We start from the raw sequence: 13,096 nt of genomic DNA, 5'->3' as shown, positions 1-13,096 counted from the left end.
ATTTGTGGTATCATAGTACCAACTTTTTTGGTTGTGTAATTTTCTCCAGTGGGGTTCTGCAACTCAAATATAGGTCTGGAAAAGGTGGGAATAGCTGGGCTGATTCAGCTTGGGGTTTTATCAGGTTGGTGTGATAAAAAGACAGTGGGGCAAGGGAACTGGGAATATTGAAAAGAGAGTAGCTGAAGTGAGAAATCACAGACCTCAAATAGGCCAAAGGAAGAAGTGAAAAGTCGGTAGCCGGTAGGTAGTAGTCAGTAGTTAGAAGTCCCAGTGAAGTTGAAGAATAGACATATTGGAAGAAAAACAGACAACTGTAAGTACAGAGCTTGTGGTTAGAAAGTGGCATATTTTAATTTATGATTTAAGTGTAATTCTGAGTGGTGGAGAAGTTCAGCATGTGGGCCTTGGAAGTGGATGGATGAAGTGGAGCAGAGGTGAGGGTCACTGGAGGAGGGGATGGCAAGAAGCCAGGATGGGCCAGTCATGTGGATACTGCTAAGGTCACCCAGAACAATGGCAGAAGCAACAGAAAAAAGCGGGTAAATTTGGAGACAAAATCTTCAATGAATGAAAAGGAGCTCTAAGGAGGCCAAATCTGGCCTAAAGAACCCCCGTAGCCCATTGAAGCCTTGGTGACTGAACAGTGTTTCACTTTATACCTCAGATTGTTCGCAAGTGGTGCATAGCTGGGCTTCTAAAGATCCATGAGTCCTCTGAAATTGTATGCAAAATTTTATGTGTATATATCTTACATGCATTTTTTCCCTTGGGAAGAGGGCTCATAACTTTCATCAAATTTTCAAAGGGGTGACTGACTAAATAAAAGCCTAAGAATTACTGCTCTAAAGGATTTACATGAGGAATAACTAAATGAAAACCACAGAAACTTCACATAGACTTAGGAAGGACACACACCTGTCAATGTGGCCAAAAGTTTCTCTGCCTGTAAACTAACGCCAATATAGAAAGCTCGAGCCCTGAGTGGGCAGTGGAGAGCTGTGGCATAGCTAGGGCACATGTTTGGCTGTGCATTAGAAAAACTGGTAGGCTGCAGAGATGGACAGAAGGGCGCCAGAAATCCACAGGGCAATCTGCCACTGAGGTTTAGTAACTATCCAGCTGGAAAAATCTTCAGGTGGCAGCTGCTACATACATGCCTGAACAGAATTAAGTGACTTTAAGCTGGCCCCTTTTCATAACAGCAGGCACATCAAAAGAATATAAGGAACTCACCTCTCAGCAATATTTTTTGCAGACTGGAGAAACCGTGCCTGGTCATTTTCTTTCAGGATATGCTCAGCTTGGTTGATGAGGACTGTTGACCGTTCAAGACACTGGCGGCAATTAGCAACCTGCTGTGCCAACTTTCTCAGTTTCATAACCTTAAAGGAATTAGCAAAAGAAAAATAAGAGAAAACATAGAGTGCTTAATTAAAAATGATAAAACAACATGACAGAGATCTGCTGCAGTGATTCTAAAAATAAGGCCTATTAATATCCCATGGTCTCTGTACGAACCACTCACCTTCTTACCCTACCCTCTATGTCTGCCTTGCCAACCCCTCCTCCCACCTACGGACCACTTACTTACCTTGCAACACACTCAGTCATATACTCTAGGTCATCTACCTCCTCTTTTTATTCATAACATTAATTTTTCTGATTATACAAGCAATGCGTGCTCATTATAAAAAATTTAGAAAATAAAACATAAAAAGAAACCCTACCACCCAGAGATCACCATTGTTTCCATTTTATTGTCAATATATTTTCACATACATGTTTAATAAAAAGTATCTCCTTTTTCTTTATGAGTATCTACATTTCTATGTAGATATTTGTCTAAGTATCTTTATGCATACCTGTGTGTTCACCCATCTGCGTTCTCAGAAACTTCAATTCCTCTGTTAGCTAGAACCACCCAGCATGGCACAAAGTCATCACTCCAGGCTCTCATAACACCTCACATTGTACACACAGCATGAACATATAATCCCTAGACTGACCAGCAGACCAACCAGCCTAAAACCATATAGATGCACAGAGGCTCACACCTGACCTTCTTGACCACAATTCTTCAGTTCCCAGGTTAAAAGCCTGGAAGTCTTCTCTCTCTCCTTCATCTTTTATATCTAATCAGTTGACGATTCCCATCATTTCCTTTTAGCAATGCCTGTTATGTTCTTCCATTTGTGCTGCCACTTCCCTGGTTTAGATTTTCATCAACTCATACCAAGAATCATTCTGTAAGCCCTGACTTGAGCATCATTCCATTCTGATCTACCCTGCAAACCCCTGCCATATCAATCAGTCTTCTCCTTCCTAAGAAACTAGAATGGTTTCCCAATGCCTTTCAGATTAAGTCCCAAGTCCTTATACTGGCATCCATGGTCCTTCCATAATTCTGACCCACATTTCTACCATGAGTGTTTTGCTTTTTTCTTTTTGTATTGACTTATAACATACATACAATAAAACACCGAAATATGACATGTACCACTCAATGATTTTGGGCACATATTTACACACCCATGTAACCACCAACCAGGTCAAGATATAGGATGTTTCCAATACCCCAGAACTGCCATCATTTTTACTGGATTCATAGCACTAGGCCAAACACTGCTTCTTCTTTGCCTCCCTCCCTACAACCTCATTTTTCTTGCTTGCATGATCCAAGTTCAAACTGGAATCATCAGGATGAAACTTTGACATTTGTAAAGTCAACTCTGCCTTGGCCTCACTGAAGCGCTGTGCTTTACCTTTGTCTCTTTGATTTTGACAGCAATCATTTGCTTCCTCTGCTGGATGATCTCTACCAACTCGTCACATTCTTCCATAAGTTTTGCCTCATGCATAGCAGTATTCACCTGCCAAGAAAGTCCAGAGTATTACACAGTGATTGCTGCCTTTGTCCCCTGCTGGCTCTCAAAGGTTCGGACTGACAGCTAAGCATGCACAACTTCTTCCATACCTCCCTCATAAGATCCACTCCTAGAAGAAGGGTAGAGATGATGATATTAATGATGCAAGGGCATTGAAGCACCACAGACAGGAAGCTCTCTGGCATCTGGTAGATCATGATGGTTAATGGAAGGCTGGGCAGAAGGACAGATGAGATGGGGGCATGTTATTCCCACTGTGCAATTCCCGTTACTCCAGCACCCTGTCCTGCTGTTCTTTTGGAAAGAGGGTAAGGAGATTTAAAAGTATGTCATGGAAAGAGGATCCCTCTCCACAGGCATGATAATATTAAGATAACATCACAACAACATATGTCTACCATCCTAACAAAAATGTTTTCAGTTTTCCTTGTTCCTGCCTAATTTTAAAACTAGGAATGTGCAGCTCTGTGTTCACATTAAATAGATGCACGTGTATACATATTTTCACATAGTTGTCATCATGTCTTAGTAGATATTTCTCACCTTGGGCTGTCAAGTATCTGAACACCTTTCCTACTTTGGGAGACTGGCTATATCAAAATATCTCTACTGCAAAGTCAGGGTGGGGTTGAAAAAAAAAAAGCCACCACTCTTCATTGTCTTTCCGTGTACCGATTTCTCCTTCTTCCCATCTCTACTACTATTGACATTAGATGGTATGAAGCCCCCTGCTAAAATGAGAGCAGGAGATCTTTGGGCTTCCCAAGTGTAAAGGGAAAGGAAGGGGAAATGAACTTACACCTTGAAAGCACTTAATGTGCCAAGTACTTTATAGATAAATTATTTCATGTAATTATATAACCACTTTATAATATAGGAGCCATTTTTATTCCCATTTCACAGATGGGGAAACTGAGACTCAGAGAATTGTAGTGACTTGTCAAGATCACATAGCTAGTAAGTGGTAAAACCAGAATTCAAACCGAGTCCTATCAAGTGAAAGCCCTGGGCTGGCTGGGTGGGCAGAGGAGGCTCAGTTCCATTTCAGTAGCACACAGCGCAGTCACACGGGGAAGCACAATCATTCCAAGAGTCTATTCACGGATCACTCACGCAGAGCTCTAGAAGGCTGAGGAACAGACAATGGGTTACTTGAGAGCATGAAAACTCGAGGGGCCAGATGTGCTTCATTAGCAAGGTAAGGCTGCATTTCCAATTGCTAGCCCTCTTCAGAGGGTTTCTTTACATACTCCAAGCCCAGGAAAATACCTGTCACTGGACCCTGCTGCCTCCTCTCTCATCCTCTAAGATCCCTGCTGGCGATTTTCTGTTTCTTACTCAACTGAAATAAAATACACTTGCCGAATTTCAACCTTATTTTGCATTATTTCCACTTTCCAAGTAGAATACCAAAAGAAGAGCTTCCATTTATTCTGAACAAACAGTCCCACTCTGGCCATTCTAATTTTTTTCTCAGACTCCTCACCCTTTCCCTAATTGGATCTACCTTTCCAAGGCAGATAATTTCACCTTCCTTGAGATATGAGAATAAGTGATCCATCTGGTTCTCCCTGGATCCCTGCTCAGAGTATCAGGAGACTTAGATACTTCCCACTTATAGTTTCTTTTTGAGGCTGCTGTTGGTGTAGTGTACAATGGTGTAGTGCCTTATTTCTTGCAATTTAGCCCTTGGACTAACCTTTACACAACTCTCACCATATGCCAAGTGCTGCCCTAATCAGTTCACATATACTAGTTCTCTCAGTCATTGAAACAACCCTACGAGGGAGATACTGGTAGCCCCATTTTACAGATGAGGAAACCTAAGCACAGAGACACTAAGTGACTTGCTCAAGGCCACAAACCTAGTAAGCGGCAGAGATGGGATTTGGACCCAGGGAGTCCAACTCTAGAGTCCACACTTTTAACCATCACACTATATTGCCTCTCCAGTCTAGTGTAACAAAATCTTTGTCTTCAGGTTCTGACAATCATTACCTCTTTTGCACCATCCATCTTCATTCTGTCATCCTATTCTCTTTAGTCATTTCAGACTACTTGTTGTTCCCCTAGAATGCCATGCACTTCTGCATGTCCTATGCCTCTGCTTGAGACTCTGCTTTCACTTGGAGAGTCACTTCCCTATTTGTTTTTTTTTCTTCTTATTTATTTATTTATTGAGGTCACATTGGTTTATAACATTATGTAGATTTCAGGTGTACATCATTATAGTTCACTTTCTGTATCGACTACATCGTGTTCACCACCAAAAATCTAGTTTCCATCCATCACCATACTCATGTCCCCCTTTACCCCCTTCACCCTCCCCGCTCTCCCTTTGGTAATCATCAATCTGTTCTCTGTATTTATGTGTTTGTTTGTTATTGTTGTTTTATCTTCCACATATGATTGAAATCACATGGTACTTGTCTTTCTCCGTCTGACTTATTTCACTTAGCATAATACCCGCAAAGTTCATCCATGTTGATGAACAAATGGCAAGATTTCATCTTTTTATGACTGAGTAGTATTCCCTTGAATATCTATACTACATTTTCTTTATCCATTCATCTGTTGACAGGTACTCTGATTGTTTCCAAGTCTTGGCATCTCTATTCGTTTACTGAACAAACTTCTACTATCTTTCCAGGCCCTGCTCAAAGATCACCACTTCTGTAACTTTTTCTCACCTGCCTGGACACAACTGGTGCCCTATTTATAGTCCCATAGCACTTTATATATAATTCAATTATATTATTTTACTCCCTTATATCATAGAAATTTATTAGTCTGTCTTCCCTGCTCAAACATGAGTTCTGGACGCCAGGGGTTGTATCTTACTTGGCTATATCTCTAGCATAAGTGACTAGCATATGGTAGATGTTGAGCGAATATTTGCTGCACTGAATTGAATAGGGGGGCGTATCTCACCTCTTGCTAGACATGTTCACTTGGTTATTCAAGTTACCCTAAACTCAGTATGTCTAAAAACAAACTCATCATCTTCCCTCTAAATCTGGATTCTACCTCTGATTTCCTTTTTTTTGTTAATGCGACTATCGTTATTGCAGTTACTCAGGTTCAGTTACCTCTGACTTCTACTTCTCCCTCATCCTCCACATCAATTCACAGCAATCTCAATGTCCTGCCCTCCTTTTCTTTCCAATCTCGCTTAAGTTCTTCTGGTAAAACAGTGAGGCTCTGAGCCAAGGAACCAATAAGTTGAAGCCCTTATCACCCTTTTGGACTATTATTGTAAAAGCCTCATTAATTCATCCCCTTACCTTCAGAATCTTGCCTTTGTCATCCACGCTCATAATCTGTCCTATATCCTGAAACCAGGAAAATTCATCATCAAACATGTATTAAGCATCTCGTGTGTGCAGTGCATTATGCTCAGGCCCTGCCCTCAATAAATTTGCAATCTGCATGGGGAAAAGCCACATACATATAACACAAAAAAGTCAAGGTAGCATAGTTAAATGCCAATGAGTGATGTAGATTATAATCTACAGAAATTGAAGAGAAAGATCATTTTCAGTGGGGAAACAGAGAAAAGATGCCTGAATGCAGCAGGACTTGAATTGAGCCTTAAGATGGATAGAACTTAGATTTTAATGGTGATAAGGAGGGAAATTTTGAGCCAAGCTAACAAGATTGAACTTTACTCTTTAGGTAATATGGTATCTTTGAAAAACATTTTTGAAGAGAAGGAGGGTAAGATGGTGGGAGAATGACCATAGTTAATTTTTTTTAAGAAGATGAACTGGATTGATTTGATTTGGGGTAACAGTAAGCTTGGGGACAATTTAGGAGGCTATTGTGATATGAACAGGCCCTAGCCAAGGAGGGTAACAGGAATAGAAAGGAAAGGTCAAATATGAGAGTACTCTCGTTTGAAAATATTCAATTAGACAGCAAGCTCCTTGAGGAAAGGTTTTATGCCACTTTGTTTCTCCCACTGTAACAGGCAGAATGCTTTACACACAAAAAACACTTAGGAGACATTTACTGATTGATTTAGCAAAGTGAAAAATCAAAGTAAGAATGATAAACATTAGAAAATTACTATAGTAAATGCATTTTGTAGAGAAAATGTAGATTGAAGGAAGGGAGCTAGAGTGGGGTTTAGAGAGCTGCATTGGGTGAGATAAAATAGCCAGGCACAACTAGTAGAGCAGAAAGTTGGCTGAAGAGGCAAAAGCCCAAACTAAAGGTAAAGCAGTGACATTAAAATCTTTCCATGTCAAGAAGCAGTTCAAAAGAGCAGGGTCCTTTCGTGTTTTCTGAACAGGAAATACTCCAGGGAAAAACTGTCTTCATGATGTGAATAAAACATCTCAAATTGCTTGGAAGGCACTTGAAAGCCCTGGTATTTTTCTTGTCTACAGTTTTCTTGGAAAATACAGTGAGGTATTTCACTTGCTTATTAACCCTTAGTTGAAAACAACTGGGGTTACCTTGATAAGCATTCTTTGGTTGGTTGGTTGGTTGGTCAGTTGGTTGGTTTGTGGAAGACTCCAGCTCTTTATTTGACTTTTGCTCTTTGGTTTGGGTTAGTGGGTTTAACTAAGTGGCTTTATATCTGTGGAAAAGCCTATCCTCTCTGAAAGTACCATTAGATACTAATCTTGGTAACCTCTTGTGTAAACCTGCCCACCCTAGAAGACTTTTGGGGCAGTTTCTGATGTTTAAGACAGAGTCTCAGCACTAGTCGTCCAAGGCCTAAGCACAAGGGAACACAGGCCTTCCTGTTAAGTCTCTGGGCCCTCTTCTCTGCTCTGTGTTCTTTTCTTTCCTCCCAAAGGCGGCAAAAATTTGACTTGCACATTTCTTTCCAACTTCCCAATCTACTCTATTTCCTGAAGTTCTTTCCTACCTCCCAACCCAAAGATTAAACCCAGTGTCAGACCCAGTCTTCCCCAATTTCCCGCCCTTCCCTGATACAAACACACACATCCCCTGTTTGAAGGATTTTACTGCTTGTTGGTACAAGGAAATAAATATGTGGGAGTTCACAAAAGTCACAAGTTGTAAAGGTTTAGGAGACTGCATAAAGTTATTTTGGTAATTGTTTCTATTCTGTATTGAAATGTAAATGGACTAGACCTTTTTACCCATTGCTTCTTTCAGAGAGCTTATTTGATAGTTTCTTGGGAGATCTCCCACATGCTCATTCTACAGGTCTTTTATTCTTGGGTTTAAAGTTCATCAGCCTTCCCTCCAACCCACCCAATGAGAAACATCCCCACTCAGACCCTCCCCTCAGCTCAGTCCAGCAGAGCGCTGCACAGGAGTTCAGAAGGAACTGCGATTTCCTGTTCAAGGAGAACAATGTGTACGTATGAAGTAGTGGATGAGCCCTATACTCAGACTCAAGTGAAATTCATTTATATGGTAATAGAACACGTTGGCATCTCCATCTCAGTGTCCTCCACTCTATATAGTCAATGCCTGCCTAGTTTATTCCCTGAAATCTGTCCAAACAGATCTTCCCCTAGAAGATTTTGAAATGCCAGCGTAAAGATCACTTGGGGAAGTTTTTATTTCAGAAAACATTTATTGAGTACCTGCCCTAGGTACAAGGCACTATTGCGGGTTCCCACGTGGGAGAGAATTATGAAAAAGACTCAGCTTTTGCCTTCAAGGCAGTTATAGTCTAGTGGAGAAAATGAGTGTGAATTCAGCTAATTATAATTTAAGGAGTAGCAGAACAAGTAATATAATAGAATACAAACAAAACTCCATGAGAGCATGGAGGAGGGAAAACTAATTTTCCCTGTGGAAAAGGACAATCAGGGGATTAGGGAAGGTTTCCTGTAACTGAGCTGGTCTTGAAGGATGAGCAAGACTTTGACACACAGAAATGAGGTTTAAGGGAAGGGAATTTCAGGCAGAGAGAATGATACAAACAGCATGAGCAAAAACACAGGCAGGAAAGTAGAGAATGTGTTTGAGTAAAGCACAGCGGCCTGACAGATGCAAGGGAGGGAAATAAGGCTAGAAACGGAGGTTGCAGATATGTCACGGAGAGCTGCGCTGTCATATTGAGTCTTTGAGTGTACCTGGATAAAATGTCAAGATCTTAACACTATAGTAACACCTTAACCATTGATAATTAACACCTTAGTTGAGAACAAGGTGGAGAGAAAAAGCAGGCACAGTACTCAAAGCAGTGGGAGAGGGCACAACAAACCTCTCACTTCCCATTATTGCCTAGGACCACTCAGATGACCACTACCCCAACTTCTCAGACTCCATATCAGCAGAGAAAAGAGGCTGAGGTGGGCTTCATTCCACAAGCAGTCACTTTCTGTGCAAAGGAGATGAGACAGAAAAGAGAGAGGTAAACTAGACATCTGATGGATTATCAAGGAGTTGTTATGAACAGCTTTGTCATCTTACTGAGCTGCAAAGAATTGATTACTGTCTTATAATGATGCATTCAAGAAAATGCAATGTTCTCTCTGTTTCTATGAGTTCAGCTTTTTTAGATTCCTTGATTACAGTTAACAACACTGTACTGTATACTTGAAAGTTGCTACGTGAGTGGATCTTAAATGTTTTCACCACAAAAAAAGGTAACTATATGAGGTGATGTACGTGCTAACTAACCTTATCATGGTAATCACTTCACAATATATACGTGTATAAAATCATCACACTGTACGCCTTAAATCTCCTCAAAGTTATACGTCAGTTACATCTCAATAAAGCTGGAAAAAATAAGAAAACACGATGCTTATGAAGCAGATGAAGCACCTAGTGTGGCAGCATCTAAGCTAAGGTGTTAATCCAAGTCACACTTTAAAGGGCAGTATCTCACACAGACACATACACACATACACCACCAACACCAACACCACCAACGCAGCCCTTTGTATCAGGAAGGTTCGAATGTTTAAAAGGAAGAGGAAGATGAGACAATCTTCTTTTTTGTTTTCTACAGCAAAACACTTCAACATTTCAAAGATGGTCCTGCCAGCTTTACATAAAAATACCTAAGTTAAGCAAGGCTGTTTTTTTAATGGATTTTACCTGTTTCTTTAGATTTGGTGTGAACGTGGTTACTTAAGGGCTAGGGGATATGTAAAACTATTAATAGGATTTTTAGTTCCCGGTACTGGAGTAAACTGCAGCTTAGGAGGCAAAAAAAAGTTACTGAGGCGTAGTTAAGCAACCTACTGCCACAGTGCCTCAGTTTATATTTTTGGCAGAAGAGAGAGCGAGGAGTTAGGGGGGTTAGAGGTAGGTGGGGGATGGGAGTGTTGAAGTTAGAAAAGTAGCATGGATGGGAGGCAGCAGCCAGGCCATCTCTAGAAGTGTGAGAATCCTAGTATATTGGGTTCAGGGATCCATGCTGTGGGAGGCCTCCTGACAGACAAAGACATCGACTGACAGACATGTTTCCTGTCAGGTTGGGGGTGCTTATGATGCACTAGGCACTGTTCTAGTTGCTTGTGACTCATTTACTTGTCCCATCAACCCCTATGCAGCTGACACTATTGTTATCACATGCCATTTTACAGAAGAAACTAAGAAACATAGAGGTTATCTAATTTGGCCAAGGTCATATAACTATCAAATGGCAGAGCCAGGATTTACACCTAGGCAGTCCAGCTCTTGTCCACGATTTTAACCACTGTATTGAATGTGTGTGTGTATGTGAGAGAGAGACAGAGACAGAGAGACTGTACTCACAAACATACTTCTTTTCCTCTCAGAGTTGCCTCTCGAGATAATCACATTCCGTAGAGTTAACTATTGCAAACATTTTCTGTAATCCCTAACTTTTGGAAAAAATATATACTACAAAAATGCATATAATGTAACATCTAGAAAACATATATAATGCACACATGTATGTGGACACACACACATATTCCATGTTCATTTTACCCTTAGTCTAATTAATACAAATATTGTCAACACAGGGAGAGGACAGTTTGCTCCATATATATGCTTTAGGAATGGCCCAATGTCATGTGGCAATTCTGTGTTGGTTGTAGAGTCCTTTCTCCTCAAGGATTAGACTTTCAAGCCTTTGTAGCCTTACAGTTAGTTACTTTCTCCCCCATATTTTCTTTCCACATAAGGTAACTGTTTAGAATATACAAGGAAAAAGTGGGAGAGGTATAATCTAGGTTTGTACCTGGTATTCTACGTATATAGCTATAAATCCTGTATAAAATGAGGCAGAAACCTCCTTTCTATCTCTTCAGAACACGAGAATTGTTAAATCTTGAAAAGACTGAAGAAACCATCCATTCCTAGCCCCTCACTTTACAGACAGAAATATGAGGCCTGGAGAGGAGAAGGGCTTCCCCAACATCATATTACTGAAGAAGGACAGAGCAAGGCCGGAGCCAGATCTTTTGACTCCCCATCCAGTGCTCTTTCCACTCTACTGTTTGTTTTGTGAAGCATAGCACTTGGTTATACAGTGTTCTAAAGATATAAAACTCTCTAGATCTCACCCTGTGTATTTACCCTAGAAATATAAACATCTATGTCTACAGAAAAAAAACTTAAATGCATGTTCATAACAGCTTTATTTGTACTAGCCAAAAACTGGAAATAACCAAAATTCTCTTCAGTGGGAGCAGGGATAAACAAATTGTGGAACATCAGCAATAAAAAAATTAAGAAACTGGGGCCGGCCCGGTGGCACAGTGGTTAAGTGCTCATGTTCTGCTTCGGCGGCCCGGGGTTCATGGGTTCGGATCTCGGGTGCGGACATGGCAGCGCTTGGCAAGCCATGCTGTGGTAGGCGTCCCACATGGAAAGTGGAGGAAGATGGGTATGGATGTTAGCTCAGGACCAGTCTTCCTCAGCAAAAAGAGGAGGGTTGGCAGCAGTTAGCACAGGGCTAATCCTCCTCAAAAAAAAAAAAAATTTAAGAAACTATTGACACACATGACAACTTGAATGGATCTCAGGGGCATTATGATGAGTGACATAAGCAAATCACAATATGTTACATACTGTATGATTCCATTTACATAATACTCTAGAAATTACAAAATTATAGTGATGAACAGATCAGTGGTTGCCGGGGGGCAGATGTGACTATAAAGAGATAGTACAATGAGTTTTTGGGGGTGATGAAACTGTACTGTTCTAATTACGGTGGTGATTACATGAACCTATACATGTGATAAAATTCACGGAACTGCACACCCTCCCCTGCCCCCCAAAAGGTTGAGTGCAGGTAAAAACGGGTGAAATTCAAATGAGGGCTGTAGTTTGCTTAGTAGAATATTGTAGCAACGACAATTTCCTGGTTGTAGTAGTTATGTGGTTATGTCAGATGTTAACACTGGGGAAGAGGAGGTGTATGGCATGTGAGAATTCTCTATATTATTGTAGCAACTTCTATGTGGGATTAAACTCATTTCAAAATTTAAAAGAAAAAAGAAAGAAAATTCGAGAAGTCCCATAATGTTGTAGGCAGGTCTGGTGAATGAACATTTATGTAGTTTTCTGAAGTTACAGTTAATATGTCTTCAGGCCTTTGCTCAAATGGCATCTCACCTCACACCCCACTCTGTACCCTCATTTATTTTTATCCATAGCACTCATAACCCATAATAAAAAACATATCTGTTTATTGTGTGTCTCCCTCAGCCATAATGTAAGCCTTTTAAGGATAAGGACTTCATTCTGTTTGCTACTGTATCCCCAACACCTAGAATAGTACCTGGCACACTGTAAGTACTCCAACAAATTGTTGGTGAATGAATGAATGAATGTGAGTGTTTTGGCCTTGAAATAGAGGCATAGTGAAAAACTGTAGACTAGGTTACACTTCTTCATTACATGAGACAAATTTTCCTTACATTTTCTTTTTACACAATTACTCAAAATGGTAATTTTGTTCTGTCATTTACATATTGTTTGCTGCATAACGAAACAGTTTAAAAGATGTTGGAATAACAACCTAGGTCCTAGGAGATCACATATTCTGAAACGGTTCCTTACCCAATGTTATAGGGAAGAAAAACTTACCTTTCCTGGGTAATCAGCTGTGCTTTACTCACCCTTATGATACATAAAAGATTGTACTTACAACAGCTAACCACCAGAGGGAAGTGTTTACTCAATTATCCTCTCAATACCTATTGTGTACCAAGCCATGTGCTGGGTATAAAAAAGTAGATAGGACATGGTGCCCACTCTCAAAGTTTACAGTCCAATGGGGAGACAAA

At 40.5% G+C, this 13,096-nt stretch overlaps 1 protein-coding gene across 10 annotated transcripts in view; it reads right to left on the bottom strand.

Moving 5' to 3' along the window:
• The window catches only part of MID2 (midline 2), a 78,696-nt gene that overhangs the window by 17,393 nt on the left and 48,207 nt on the right, over positions 1-13,096 (bottom strand). For 7 of the 10 annotated variants that reach the window (XM_070503295.1, XM_014854639.3, XM_044763480.2 and 4 more), the window contains 2 exons: positions 2,766-2,873; positions 1,237-1,385 (listed from right to left, as the gene is read on the bottom strand). In XM_070503295.1, the coding sequence (XP_070359396.1) occupies positions 1,237-1,385; positions 2,766-2,873 (257 nt within the window). The remainder of the gene's footprint in view (positions 1-1,236; positions 1,386-2,765; positions 2,874-13,096) is intronic. The other 3 variants (XM_070503298.1, XM_070503294.1, XM_070503297.1) reach the window with 1 other exon arrangement.

The sequence above is a fragment of the Equus asinus genome, chromosome X (genome assembly GCF_041296235.1).
Source record: "Equus asinus isolate D_3611 breed Donkey chromosome X, EquAss-T2T_v2, whole genome shotgun sequence".
NCBI lineage: Eukaryota > Metazoa > Chordata > Mammalia > Perissodactyla > Equidae > Equus > Equus asinus.
This window is presented reverse-complemented; position numbering and strand designations above follow the sequence as displayed.